At 40.2% G+C, this 14,680-nt stretch overlaps 1 protein-coding gene across 1 annotated transcript in view; it reads left to right on the top strand.

Annotated features, from left to right (window-relative positions):
• The window catches only part of LRRC2 (leucine rich repeat containing 2), a 462,509-nt gene that overhangs the window by 129,324 nt on the left and 318,505 nt on the right, over window positions 1-14,680 (top strand). The window contains exon 2 of the mRNA XM_073632967.1: window positions 1,998-2,152. Within this exon, the coding sequence (XP_073489068.1) occupies window positions 2,028-2,152 (125 nt within the window). The 5' untranslated portion in view covers window positions 1,998-2,027. The remainder of the gene's footprint in view (window positions 1-1,997; window positions 2,153-14,680) is intronic.

Raw genomic sequence — 14,680 nt, 5'->3', positions numbered from 1 at the left:
GCCCTGCTTAACGTTGTATCATCCACAAATATTGAGACTGAACTGTTTTCCCAACCTCCATATCGTTTATGAATAGATTAAACAGAATTGGTCCCAGGACACTAACTTACTTACCACACTGGACCATTCCGAGTACTCACTATTTATCACCACCCTGGACCCGCCCCTGTAGCCAGTTTTAAATCCAGGTACTCTCCCTATGGTCCATGCTGACAGACCTCTGTTTGTAAAGTAAATGTGTGGGGGGAACTGTATGAAATGCCTTTGCAAAGTCCAGATATACCACATCCTTTATCTAGATGGCGGCTCACTTCTTCATAGAACGTTAATAGATTGGTCTTGCAAGAACGATTCTTCATGAATCCATGCTGATTACTACTAATGGTACTGTCTTTATTTAAAATCTTAGATATAGTCCTTTATCATCCTCTCCAACAGCTTGCAGACTATTGATGTTAGGCTAACTGGCCTGTAGTTTCCAGGGAAATATCTCTGCCCTTTTTTAAAGGATAGTTTGACTGACATTTACTCTGTTATGCAACACTATACCAAATTAATTTGGTAAAAAAATAATTTTATATCATTTTTTTGAGGCAGATAGAGCTTTATTGGTCATAGTTAATAAACTTGGTCATATTTAATAAACTATGTATATATATATATATATATATATATATATATATATATATATATATATATAGATAGATCTATCTATCTATCTATCTATCTATCTATCTATCTATCTATCTATCTATCTATCTATCTATCTATCTATCTATCTATCTATCTATCTATATAGATAGATATCTATATATAGATATATATCTATAACTATATATATATATATAAATAAAGGAAAAAAGAAAAAAAAACGGTTTCCTCTATTTTCTGTTAAATAAAAATGCCAGAAAAACACCAGAATGAAATTTTTTTGGAAAGTAGACACCCCAAGGTCATCTCTTTTTTGACAACATTTTGGGGAAATGAAGAAACATGCTGGTACTAAGGACGTTAAACACAAAGCTTGGTAATGGATATCATAGAAAAGACTGGGTGGTAATGTAGAAACTGAAATGGGGTAAACCGTGCCACAGCCTGTTTAATTATATAAACTTTAGAAATGGAAAATTCTGTGATCATGGACTTTATAGGCACCACAAAAAAACATAGATTTGTTATGTAACAAAGTGTTTTGTGTGGTGCCTAAAAAGTAATTGGTCACATTTTTATTTTCTAAGGAAGCTTGGTAATGATGGACTAGATATATTGATGCACAGGTCATACACAGAGGAAGGAGGGAGTGAAGGGGTTAATGTTCTGGTTGCATACAATGGCAGGATGGAGGTGAAGGAGGTTTAATGATCACATGGGCAGGATAATTTACAGGTGAGGGGTAATTTACATCTTACTAGGGACAGCACTGTAGCTAGTATTTGTTGGAGAGCTGCAGCTGCTGATCCATTCATTCTGGTTCCAATCATAATACTGATCTCTCTTCTTCCTCTGCTGTAAAGGGAAGGTGAGGGATCAGCACTGTAAACAGTGCCATGTGATCGCTGTGATGACCTATCAGAGAGATCACATGGTACCCAGCCCCTCAAATCAGCTTGGTACAGTGTCTCTGTGTACCTAGCCGTCTAATGACGGCTGGGTATAAAGCGGTCACTTGAAGATCAGCTGCTGATGGCTATTTATCCAGTGCCGTTCATAAATGGCACTGAGGAAATAAAGGGCCACTGATCCACTGTTGATAGATGTACACTGGTACGTAAGCGGTTAAACACACAATCTATTCCTTTAAAAATTATAGTGCGTCATTTTCAAAAAAGCAAGCATAATATTTTTTAAAATATATAATCAACTCGAAAGGCAACATAAAAGAATGTTGAAGTTATTCTATATTTCCTGCTATAAAGCACATAAACACTGTTCAAACACCTCATCAGAAACTACTTTATCATGGTTCATAAATGTTTTTTTTTTTCTTCTTCTTATAGCTCACCTACAGATAATTTGGATGCGAGACCATGACGTTTGAAGTTGTAGTTATTGATGTTTCTCATATCAGAGGACTATGGGAAACCCGTGTGAAAAAATATAAAGAGAGATGTAAAAAGGAGAAGGAAAGGATAGAAACAAGTGCACTGCAAAAGTAAGTGTACTATTATTATGCGTATAAATACAATAAATTGACCTTACCTCCAGAACAAATATAATGAAGCTGCGGTGAGGGTATACCGTAATACTAAACACGGTAAGAGAGACGAACAGTTGTTATTTGAGCAAAGTCCAGGTTTGGCAAAGTATGTGTACAATAATAGATCATCTTTTTATTTCACTACTTAAAGTGTTACTAAACTCAGGGCCATGCATTCACTATATCTGGTCTCCCACAGTACACAAAACATGGAAATGCAATAGTTTTAGTAAATATAAACTGCTAAATACCGTTTTTCATCAGCAGTCCTGTGACTCGTATCAGTGTCTGGTTAAATCTTGTAGGAGGGGTTTTTATTTCCCCCTGACCCTCTGTCTGGACAGTGCTGATTGCCCTTGTACTGATCACATGCACTCTCCCAAGAAAAAAAAAATTCTCTAGCAATACACACCAAACTGAGCATCTGCAGCCTGACTCCTAATGCTCTGTTCTATCAGGAGATGGGTTGCAGTCAAAGAAGAGGAAGATCAGAGAGACAGGATCAAACAGTCTTTTTAACCCCTTAGGTTCCACAGTGAGTATAACAAACATGCTTTACTGCATATACAGACTAATTTTACTGTTGTAGGTTTAGTAACACTTTAAGCTGCAGAGCAATTTTTGCATTTGAGCCATGGACCTAATAACTTGGTAATAACTTTCTTATTAATCGTGATATAAAAGTAAAACATACTGTATATTGTTTTTTTTCTGTTGTAGGGGAGACAAGCACGACTTTATTTTACTGATATTGTTTAACGTTTTCTATATTTTAAAGGCAAAATATGCTTTTATTGAAGTTTTGCAAGTGATAGTTCTTAAAGAGGAGGTCCAGCCCCCCCCCCACAAAAAAATTTAAATTCAGCCACTACAAATACTGCAGCTGATGACTTTTAATATATGGACACTTACCTATCCAGGGAGCCCGCGATGTTGGCACCCCAGTTGATCTTTGGCCCGGTGGTCGGGTACAGCCACCGCCATTCCTGGTAAGGGAACCCAGTAGTGAAGCCTTTCAGCTTCACAGCCAGTTCCTTACTGTGCATGCACGAAGTGCGCTGCGCTTTTTAATTGGCCCGGCGGCAGAGGAAGGAGGAGGGGGGCCGAACTTTTGAGAGACGGCGCCATCTTCAGAAGTGGGGAACAGTACCTGTCAAAAACAGGTACTGGTTCCCCTCCCCCCCCCCCCCAAAAGGTGCCAAATGTGGCACTGGAGAGGGGGAGGAGACGGATAAGCAGAAGTTCCACTTTTGAGTTTTATGCTTTAATTTCAAACGACTAAAATTTCAAACTTTAAAGTTCTCATTTTATTCTGCAAGTCACTCTGTTTATTATATTTGTGTTACAAATGAAATATTATATATATATATATATATATATATATATATATATATATATATATATATATATATATTCTTTTCAATTGTGTGTATGTGTTTTAAATGCTTGTTATGCCGCAAGGAAAGAATGAGTAGAATGAATACAAAGGTAATATTTTTGTACTAGCAGAAAAAAAGTTTAATACATTCTTCCTAACTCTCCTTCTTATGGTTCTTTTTCCATGGTGTTACATCCTTATTTACAGGGGCTTACCTCATTCCACCATAACCACATTCACCTTTTATTTTACTGCCATAGGTCATGGCCAGATCCATATGATGAACCCATTTTCATACAAGTTACCTTGCCCTCCACATAGGATTTACAATTATAGTGTGAGTTATACTCATATTGTGACACTTTTAATACCAATAGAGCTACCCTGTGGGGATTCCTATCTCTGCTCATGTTCTAAGCATCCTTGTTTTTTTTCACCACCCCTTAACCCCCCTAGCGGTATTCCCGAGTCTGGCTCGGGGGTGGATTTTCAATACCAAAAGCGGCAAATTTAAAAAGTGAAACACACAGTATAGATACAGTATACTGTAATCTTACAGATTACAGTACTGTATCAAATAATTACACATCCCCTTTGTCCCTAGTGGTCTGTCCAGTGTCCTGCATGCAGTTTTATATTATAAATACTGTTCTTTCTGCCTGGAAACTGGAGATTGTCCATAGCAACCAAAACTGTCCCTTTACATCAAAAGTGGCTTTAGAGCAGCTAGAAAACAGCGATAATAAATTAGAATCACTTGCAGAATTGAGTGATAGTGATTTGTGGGAAAATCCGTCATCAAACACTAAAAGTAACGAAAGCGACAATTCTGCAACTGAGCAAATTTCAGTGTTTTTGATTTGATTACATTATTGAATAATTTTTATTATTATTATATTATTATTTGTTATAATTATTTATAGTTATTTATTATATTATAATTTTTTATTTCGTTTTTCAAACTTTATCATACCCGGGATGTCTACTAGACTCTGGTTTGGACAGATTTAAGTGAATTATTCCTAATTACAGGCCTACAATATAAAACGCCAAATTTCTGTGCAAAATAATGGTACCGCTTTCAGCACCTAAAATCTGAAATAATCACACCGCCAGGGAGGTTAACCAATCTACTTTCCTCTCATTCCACGCTCTTCAATTTTTTTCTTTCTGGGATGAATTAGTCATTGGAACAAGCACCCCCTAGTGGTACAGGACCAAGCTCCATCCTTCAATCCAAGCCCTGCATAAGTGCAGTCAGCCCTTTTGTCACCGTTAATGAGCACACTGGTTGCAATACTCTCACCTGTCATGTGTTTGGGGCAAGCGTCACTCCATGGTGTACAGATGGTCTAAAGGTATCAAAAGAGCACAAATGTATAGTTTTAAAATCTTATTCATTTAGAGTTATGGATTTGAGTTTATGGACTGCATAGAGTATTTTTTATAAAGGTGAACTAACCTTTTAATTGTGTTCATCAAGGAATCTTTGTTTCCCATTAATCTAGACTAATGAAATCTATTGCACAAAAACTAGCCCTTCTTTTTCTAAATTAAAAAAAATCAAAACAACCAGTGTAATATGGGTCTCTAAAGTGTACCTGTTTTTTTTTTTTTTGGTCTATCATTTATAGATATGGCCTCTCTCAACATGTTTTGCATATAGCTTTCTCGGGAGTGGGGTGCTAAAAGAAAAAAACACAACAATATATGAATATTTATTAAAAATAAGTAAAAACATTGACAAAAACACTCAAAGATGAAAAATGCTAGTGAGCTCCATTCACGGAACCAGATCGACATGCAATCCTGAAAATGTCAATTCACTATTGCTTTATGTGGTATTTACCACATAAAACATGATTGAAAGTCAATCCACAAAGGAAAAAAATGCATGTGGTAAATAAGCAGCGTCCTGGCAGTGTCGGGGCATGGTCATCTAGAGCCCAAGACAAACATGCTAAACTGCCCCCTCCAAGATGTATGAGCATTATATGTCAGCAAACCCCCCTCCCCGAAAAAAAAATAAGCAATAATCTGCATGCTTACCCCCAAGCAGAAATTTCCTCTCCTCTCAGGACAAATCCACCCTCTGCTAAAGTCCCCTCTCCCAGCACAAATCTTTCCAACCCAGCACAAAGCCTCTTTCTCCACAAATCCCCTTGCACAAATTGACCCCAAAAAAATTGCTCCTCCTAGCACAAATCCTCTACCCCTCAAATTTCCCCTCCCAGTACACATCCTTCCCCCCTCCACTCCAAATCCCCCCTCCCAGCACAACCCCTCCCCACCCCCCTCCTAGCACAAATCACCCCCCCAAAAAAAAATCCCCTCCTAGCACAAATACCCCAATCATCCCCACTAGCAGAAATCTCCCCCCAAAACAAATTTCCCCTTCCAGCACAAACCCCCCAAATCCCCCCTTCTAGCACAATCCTCTTCCTCCTTCCCAACACAATGCCCCTCAAATCACAACTCTTAGCACCCAACCAAATTTCCCCTCCTAGAGCAATTTTTACCCCTTGCCATCCCCAAATTTCCTCTACCAACACAAATCCCCTCCCCTCAATATCCTTGTGGTGTCCCCCCATCTCTCATGATACCACAGTGCCCAGGGCAGTTGCCTCTCCTGCCCATTCCTTGTCCCAGCTCTGGGTCCTGGCATGCGATATTTAAGGAGCCGGCAGCCACTGACATCCTTAACAACCAGTAAACAACATGGTTGGTGAGGAGCGGGCAGCCGCATCCTTAACAACTGATGAGTCATCACCTGTTAGCGGGGTTCCCCACTGACAGCTGAATGAAAAAAAATGCTGGCAATGCAAAAATTACTAAAAAAACGATGTGGGGTCCGTCCCCCCAATCCATACCAGGCCTTTCGGGTCTAGTGTGGATTTTAAGGGGAACACCCACTTCAAAAAGTTTTAAAAGCGACTTGCGTCCCCCCTCCAAAATCCATACCAGACTCTTATCCGAGCATACAGCCCGGAACGTTAGGAAAGGGTGGGGGATGAGAGAGCGCCGCCCACCTAAACCATGCCAGGTCACATGGCCGATGCTGCATCTGTCCCCCACCAGCTCTAAGACTGAGAACTGAGCGATCAAAGACCACTGATCAATCGGTTCTCAGAGCTCCGTTAGCAGACTGCTCTGCCCCTTTCACTACTAAAATACTGCATGACTTCATAAAATAACTCATGCAATATTTTAGTAAAGTTTTTTACTTAATGACAGATTTTGAGGGGATTTTGAGGGGAACCCCCACTCCAAAAAGTTTTTTAAAAGCGGCTGGCGCCCCCCCTCCAAAATCCATACCAGACTCTTATCCGAGCATGCAGCCCGGAAGGTTAGGAAACAGAGGGGGATGAGAGAGCGCCCCTCTCCTGAACTATGCCAGGTCACATGTCCGATGCTGAATCTGTCCCCCGCCAGCTCTAAGACTGAGAACTGAGCGATCAAAGACCACTGATTAATCGGTTCTCAGAGCTCCATTAGTAGACTGCTCTGCCCCCTTCACTACTAAAATACTGCATGACTTCATAAAATAACTCATGCAGTATTTTAGTAAAGTTTTTTACTTAATGCAAAAAACGTTTTGAAAAGAGCTGTGCGGTATCTTACTCAGATGCGGTAAGATACCGCTGTGTGTATAGAACCCAGTATCTGCAAATGAGCGCTAGATAAGCAAGAACAGAACAGGCCGGTATGTGCATAAATTATATACTGTCTAGTTAATATAAACCTAACCAACATGTGTCAGGTTATGTATCATTTCACCTTCCTCATAGGAAAGACTTGAAACTGATCACTTCATTAAGGCCAAGAGTTTTGGTAGCATGTAAAAATTGGATCCATCTGGCTGCAAAAGATATCTATCCACCTCACCTGCTCTAATCAATAAAAGCACATGTTCAAGTGCATATATCTAGATAGTATTTAAATAATATTTGTGGTGTAACCCCACATGTCTACTAATAGGTGAGGATTTTTCCTCATTTTCAATAAGGTACACGTGATCATAAATTGTCCTCCAAAACTACATAAAATGATTTACAGCAATATATCATCAGATAAACCACACCCACTATCTGACAGTTTACATGATGGGGAACCATTTAGGGCCATTGGTAAAAACTATAGTTTCACAATGGTAGTATCCATGGGCAGTTTCTATAGTATCCATATGCATAGGTACCTTTCTTCCTTGTCTCAAGTATGTTAGTTGATCTCTAGGAGATTTGGTTTACCTGAAGGTGATCTCAGGTATGGGTCCCACATACTTAGCGACAATAGGATTGTCCATGTAAGGGATATCCAGTGTTGGTATCCAGTGGCAGCAGAGATAACCGGTTCAGTGTAGCTGTACTTAGGAAACTGGAGTCAGACTGAGTATGATTAAAATAAAGTTTATTAATGCACTCAACACCTGTCCAACCCACACAAACCACAGGCAAAGTAAAAGTGAAAAAAAAAACATGACAGTGAAGCAAAAGCAAAGCAAACAACCTAACTATAATACACAATATACAAATGGAGGGAAGCTGACATAAACAGGGCATGACCAGGACTTGAACTGGGAACATTGGGAGCAGAGATGGAGGTAACAGGATAAATAGAACTAGATGCAAGGTATACATGATAAGGCAGGGATCAGGATAATAAGCACACAGGTATATGGCTAAAAGGCAAAACACTGAAGCATTGATGCAAGTCAAGAAAAGGGTTATATCCCTTCCCAGCAGCCAGCATCAGGTGGTGCCTAACTAATAGGATCTGTTGGTTGCTGGGAAATACCTGCTGGTGGCCACCGGAACTGCGCCCTTCAACTCTGGAAACAACAGCGCCACCAACAGGCGAACCAGGTCCTGCCAGTGACTTTGTAAAATGTTACAAAGTTGGGCATGTTGTCCTGCATACTGTAAGATAATCCTTGGGTTCTTAGGTTGACATCTTAAAAACCATCTCAAAAACCAAAGCAACTCTATACATGCTCTTTGATATACTTTATTTCAGAACTTTGCTACTTTAGCCCCTTTGTAGGAGCTGATATTGCAGCTGTTTTGCTTGAATCAAAAAACTTTCGAGTATGGTTATATTAAAGACACAAATACTGTTCATATAGGGAATACTTCTCTTTAAAGGGTCAGGATGGGCACTGGTTCCATACAGTATAGTATTTGCTGCAGTTGGTTTTCCATATAAATCAGATATCAATGCACCATCGTCCTGAACAGTTATACAAATTTCCAGGAATGCAGCCTGTTTCAAATCATATTCCACCGTAAATTTAAGATCATATGTATTATGTGGATATGCAGATCATAAAGCCATCCATTTTTCGCCTTGTCCCAGTCCAGATTAGGAAAATATTGTCAATGCACCTGTGCCATGCAAGTATGTGGCACAGGTATATCGATTGAGATGAATCAACATAAGAAAACTCCTTTTACTATTCCCCCAGGTACAGTTTGGTGTACGATGGGGCACATTGCGTGTCCATTGCCACCCCTTGCATGTTGAGGAAGGGAGACTCACTAAAAACAAAAACATTCCTGGTCAAGATGTACTGTAACAAATTCAAGATGAAAGAATTATATAATTTACACGAGTTAGCTCCTTCATTCAAAAATGTATCTATCAATGAAATGCCCTTCTCAGGTGTTGAAGTGTTGAACTATATAAGGCTTCCACATCTATTATGACCGAGCTTGAGCCTCATGGCACATGAATGCCCTCTAAGGCTCTTAACATATAATCAGTATCCTGTATATAGGGGGAAAGGGACATGAGGATGTAAGTGGTCATCCACCATTTTACTGGCTTGTTCAGTCAGGCTCCCTCTTGCAGAGATGATAGGACATCCCGAGGGGTCCTGGAGGTTTTTATACATTTAAGGTAATGCATAGAATGTTAACATGCGGGGGTTGTCAAACATCAATAAATTTAAAAAAATCTTTGTTAATAATAACTTGATTATATACTGTACATCCCTGATAATATAATAGAACTAGGTATGTTGGTATTGAGCAATCACTGATACATTTATAGGTTGGTACCAATCTCGTTTAGATAATATCTTAAGGCACATCTATTGATATCCCTGGTGGTCCATCATAGTCACATCACCCCCTTATCCGATAGTTTATTTTGTTTTTAAGATCTCTTTTTTTCTGGGCTAATGTTACATTATTGGAATGAATGTTACATTGAGGCTAGATAGCTGTTCTATATCATGTTTAGTCTTTTACAGAAAGGCCCAAATATGTCCATTAGTTTGTAAGGATAGAAATGTTTGAGATCTGTTTTTATGTATGGGCGGGTTCTGTGGTGGCGATGGGTCACCTGAGATGGTAATGTCCATCCTAGAATTGTGCATCTCTGGTATACTTTCTTTTATTAACTCTATCAGATTGCTCAAAGCCCAAAAATCATTGATCTTTCCAGATCTCCAGATAATTTTTAGTAGGTCTGATGTTCTTTGTGGTTTAAGACCCTCAGTGTGAGTTTTCTCGCAAACAAATAAATATCCTTAATGGCTTCAGAATAGTCTAAATTTTGAGTCTTGATGACTTGGAGTTCCACATGTCTTACGTTTTCTTTACTAAAAAAGAATTCCCATTGGGGAACACCCAGAGGGCAGAACAAAAGTAGATGCTATAAGTATTGTGTACATTTCTAATGTATTATCAGGATCAACAGCCCCTCTATTCTCTTTGTTCCCACTGATGCATTAGGATATTCCTGTTGTGTTGCATTGCTAGACATAAGCCCTTCAGAGTTCGGAACTCTTATAGGTGTTAAACCTGAAGAATGATTATGTGAATCACCAGTGCATGCTACCGAGTCAGTGAAATTATCACTGAATTGTGACTGTGTGAGATAATTACTTGTATCACCCCTAGGGTGCAAATAAAATGTAGATGACCCTTGCTCTAAATTCAATCTTTTGGTGCATGTGTTATGTACTCTATACCTACCACCTTTAAAATGTGACGCAAATATTTAATTCCATGGTTTTGGAAGTCTTGATAATGCTGTCCTGTGAAGAAACAGAAGAAACAAGTTAAAACCTTGGTAAACTAAGAACACCAGAAACCTCAGGAGACATAGATGTACTCTTGACGATTGTGGTGTAAAGCTAAATCCTTGCAGGACTTCACCCTGTACAAATCTGCCCTCCTAAAATACAAATCATGCTTCCATGTTGCCAAACTTATTAATACCTTGTCATCCAGTCTTCGTCGGCTCTTCCCTACCTTAAATGTCTCTAACCACTAACTCACTTCCTGCCCAAAAGATTGCCAATTACTTTGAAAACAAGATTGATGCAATTTGTGAGGACACCTCCACTGTACTGTTATCTTCCCTACTTAACATACTCTGTCTAGCAGCACATTCATCACTTTCCTCTTTTGACCCGGCTACTACTGAAGATGTTACCAAACTTTTCTCAGATACCCACCGAACCAATATGAAAAGGAAAAAAATATAAATTTGGGAAAAGGAATAACACATACTTACTTCAGAAAAAATAAAAAAGAGGGCAAAAATGAGGGGGGTGAAATGTGGACAATCTGAAAAAAAAATATGCATACACCTAGTGAGAATGGAATGGAGTAGCACCTGGATCAAAATGTATAACAACCAAACTCAATATACTGTAAATAGCAAAATAATGTATAAAAGTGATATTGTGTTACACATACACAGATCCGAATCAGCGGGACAATGGTATTTTTACAATATTCTGAAACTACATTGGAATTTAAGTAACCCCCCCCCCCCCCCCAGTAGGCCAATCATCACTTTCATGGAGAGTTTAACCAATGGCCTTTCCAGTATGTGGACCATTACCTAGAGCCCATGGTTCTGGACCCTTCCCTCCAACATGAAAGGTTCTTTGCAGTTCTTGGAATTAACTGGGTTTAATCCTACCACTGGGTATACTAACTCACTACCCAAAATACCTCTATCCCCAGTGAGGTTGGTCTCTCTATCCTCTGCCATTTCCTTACTACTTATTCTGATCTTCACCATACTCAGACACGTTATCTTGGATTGCATACAGTTTTGCCTTGGGCATAACTATTTCATTTTTGAAAATGGATACTATCTTCAGCTACAAGGCACTGCTATGGGTGTGAGTTTTGTGTCCAGCTATGCCAACCTGACTATTAGTCACTTGGAGGAATTCCATATTTGGAAAAACAACCCAATACAATTGGTTTGTCTAACACTTATGTTTGGGGCTCCGCCACATGTTTTTTTTTTTTTTTTATCTAGAATCGAGCCATGAGGATGGGGGGATTATACAGTCCTACATACATACCAGTTCACCCAAAATTTGACACCAAAGATCGCAGCACACCATCCATCCGTGGGGCATATGAGGGGTGGGCACATCCCCAATCTAGGTTGAATCTAGGTTGAATCTAGGCACATCCAGTCCCCTATGGAGGGTGCCTCTTCCTCACGCTCCTCCATCCACGAACTATTCATATGTGTGCTGATGAGCAATGACTCTGTTACCGAGCTATTCCCTTTCATACAATTTGAAATATTGTAGGAGGACATGTTTCCAATGCGCTCATCGGGGTCTGATATGTTGTGTGTGAGAAGTCCCTCTATATCTAATGTCCCATTGGCTATGAGTATCAAATCCACCAGTGTAAAATTTACTACTGTGTCTCTGCAAAATCTTCCATTATATAAGTCTTTACCTGCTCCATTAAGAAAACAAAACTGTGGACTCCTTGTGTACCCTGTAAAGAGAAGGGGTTTACTATTGGTTGTGATGCTCTCAGGGGGAATGGGTTGGGTGATGTTTAGCAGCTGCTCTAGGGTCACTGGCCTTCCAACCATCGGAACTGAGTGTCGGCCAGTTCCCATGTGGGAACAAACCCAGCATTCTGAGTAATTCTGCTTTCTTGCGAAAGCATGCATCATTATGAAATGGTGAGGAATTGAGTCTGGTACTGAGTAAGTTTCAGGATCTAGCTGTGCCCTGTTATTAATACTTTTAAAGTCTGGTCTTAGGAGTTCCCTTCTGGATTTTAGGAATTGGAATTTTGATTTGGGGGCCTTTTTCATACTGGTATTATTTAATGGTGCAAAGGGCGCGTATTTTGATCTCTTGTTTTGAATAACTTGACTGATTCCTATGTCTCTGAGTTTGGCCTTTTTTAAATTTGGACACCAGGTTTTGACTTGGTCTATGATTGGGATTCATACACCAGGTTTTTTCTACTCCCTTATATGTGGCTGTAAAGACAATGGCTGCTATGTGACAATTCCCATCCCTCCTTTGAATATGATACCCTGTAACAGCTTGAGCTTGGGCTTTGGACATTTGTCTGGCTACCTGAGTGCAGCAAGGATAAATAGAATTTCCCATAAAACCTCGCCAAGTATGGTTAGTATGATTTGAGGGGGGCTGAAAACCACAACTATTAGTTATCCAACATACAAAGGTGGTTAGCAGAATAATCTTAAATGTAATCAAGATGGCAAAGGCTAAGATTATTTGAGTGGTGCATTTTCAGGGCCTCCGTTTGGGTGGATCCTGGAAACTTGGGGGAAATATTTGAACATCTACTACTCGAATGTCATTAGGTTCAAGGTCTCTGGGGCTCCGGAGTCCTCTAGGGAGGGTGCTGCAGGGGGGTTTGGGGGGCTTGGGCAGAGGTTTGAGTTCAATGTCTCTTTCTTTTTTGGTCCTTGACTTGCTTCCAGGCTCGGTGCTCTTTTTATCCTTGATGCGTGGATCCATTGTGGTCCTTGGTCTGTGAGGATGGCGGTTTGGGTTGCTTTAAGTACTTCAAATGGTCCTTGATATATGGGCCCTGGTACCTTCCTTGTTGCAAGCTGCTTTTTCAAGACTTTGTCACCAGGTATGAAGGGGTGTGTAGGCTCTGTAGAGAGAGGAGGAAAAGTAACAGCTACCTTGTCGTAGTTTTCAGTAAGGCTACTTACTAGATGTTTCACATGCTTTTCCTGTAAGTAATAAAGATTAACCTCCTCTCCCTCAATTGCTTTCTTCTGGGCCGGCTTTCCCATTAGTATTTCATATGGGGATAAGCCTGTTCTACTGTGGGGGGTGGTTCTTATCTGGAAGAGGACCCCTGGCAGGTATTTTAGCCAGTCCTTTATGGTACCGTTAGTGGCCTTTTTAAGTTTGTCATTGATTGTTCTATTCATTCTTTCCACTACCCCTGAACTCTGTGGGTGATATGGGATGTGTAGCTTCCACTGTATCCCTAATACCCTTGTCAATTCTTTCACCAGCTTTGTGGTAAATGCTGGGCCTTAGTCAGAGTATATGGTAGCAGGAAGTCTGTATCGACTGATCCAATGATTGATCAGACACTGGGCTGCAATGCCTGCGGTTTCCCCTGTAACGGGTATGGCCTCTGGCCAAGTTGAAAATTTGTCCACCATTACACACAAATATTTGAGATTACCTCTCTGCCTGGGCATGTGTGTGAAGTCTATCTGTAAGTCTTGTAGCGGGCCTAATGGTGGTGGCAAATGTCCATGTTTCCCATGTTGAGGGCCCTAAACATTGTTCTGAGCACAAGTCAGACAGGAGGAGACAAGCTGTTGTACTAGGTCGTGTGCCTTGTGTGTACTGAAACAGTCTTGGTACTTTTTTAAGAGCGGTTTGGGTCCTATGTCCTATGTGTCCTGGATCGTGGAGGTAAGACAATAATAGGGGCGCTGCCACTCTAGGTATGCCTATGATACCCTCCTTGTTTGTCCAGAGACCCGTAGGGTCTCTGGTCAAACCCACTTCGGTCCAGTAGTCTAGGTCATCAGCCGATGCCTGTTTCTGTAAGAGTGCTGATGTGTGTTGGAACAAGGGGGTTGTGAAGTCATTTTGGAATAACAGAAGCTTTGTGTCGTGTGGCTGTGGTTGTCTTTCTGCTGCAGCTTTTGCTACCTTGTCTGCTAGAGCGTTTCCCTGGGACTCTAGGGACCCGTCTGTGGCATGTCCCTTAATTTTGACAATGTTTAATTTATGGGGCTGCTGTATTGCATTGATTAGATTGGACACATACATACTGTTGTTTATTTTTTGTTATCTGCGGTCCGAAATCCGCGTCTAA

Source organism: Aquarana catesbeiana, linkage group LG01, assembly GCF_042186555.1.
Source record: "Aquarana catesbeiana isolate 2022-GZ linkage group LG01, ASM4218655v1, whole genome shotgun sequence".
NCBI classification, from domain to species: Eukaryota; Metazoa; Chordata; class Amphibia; order Anura; family Ranidae; genus Aquarana; species Aquarana catesbeiana.
The sequence above is the reverse complement of the archived record's forward strand: the minus strand, read 5'-3'. Positions and strand labels throughout refer to the sequence as shown.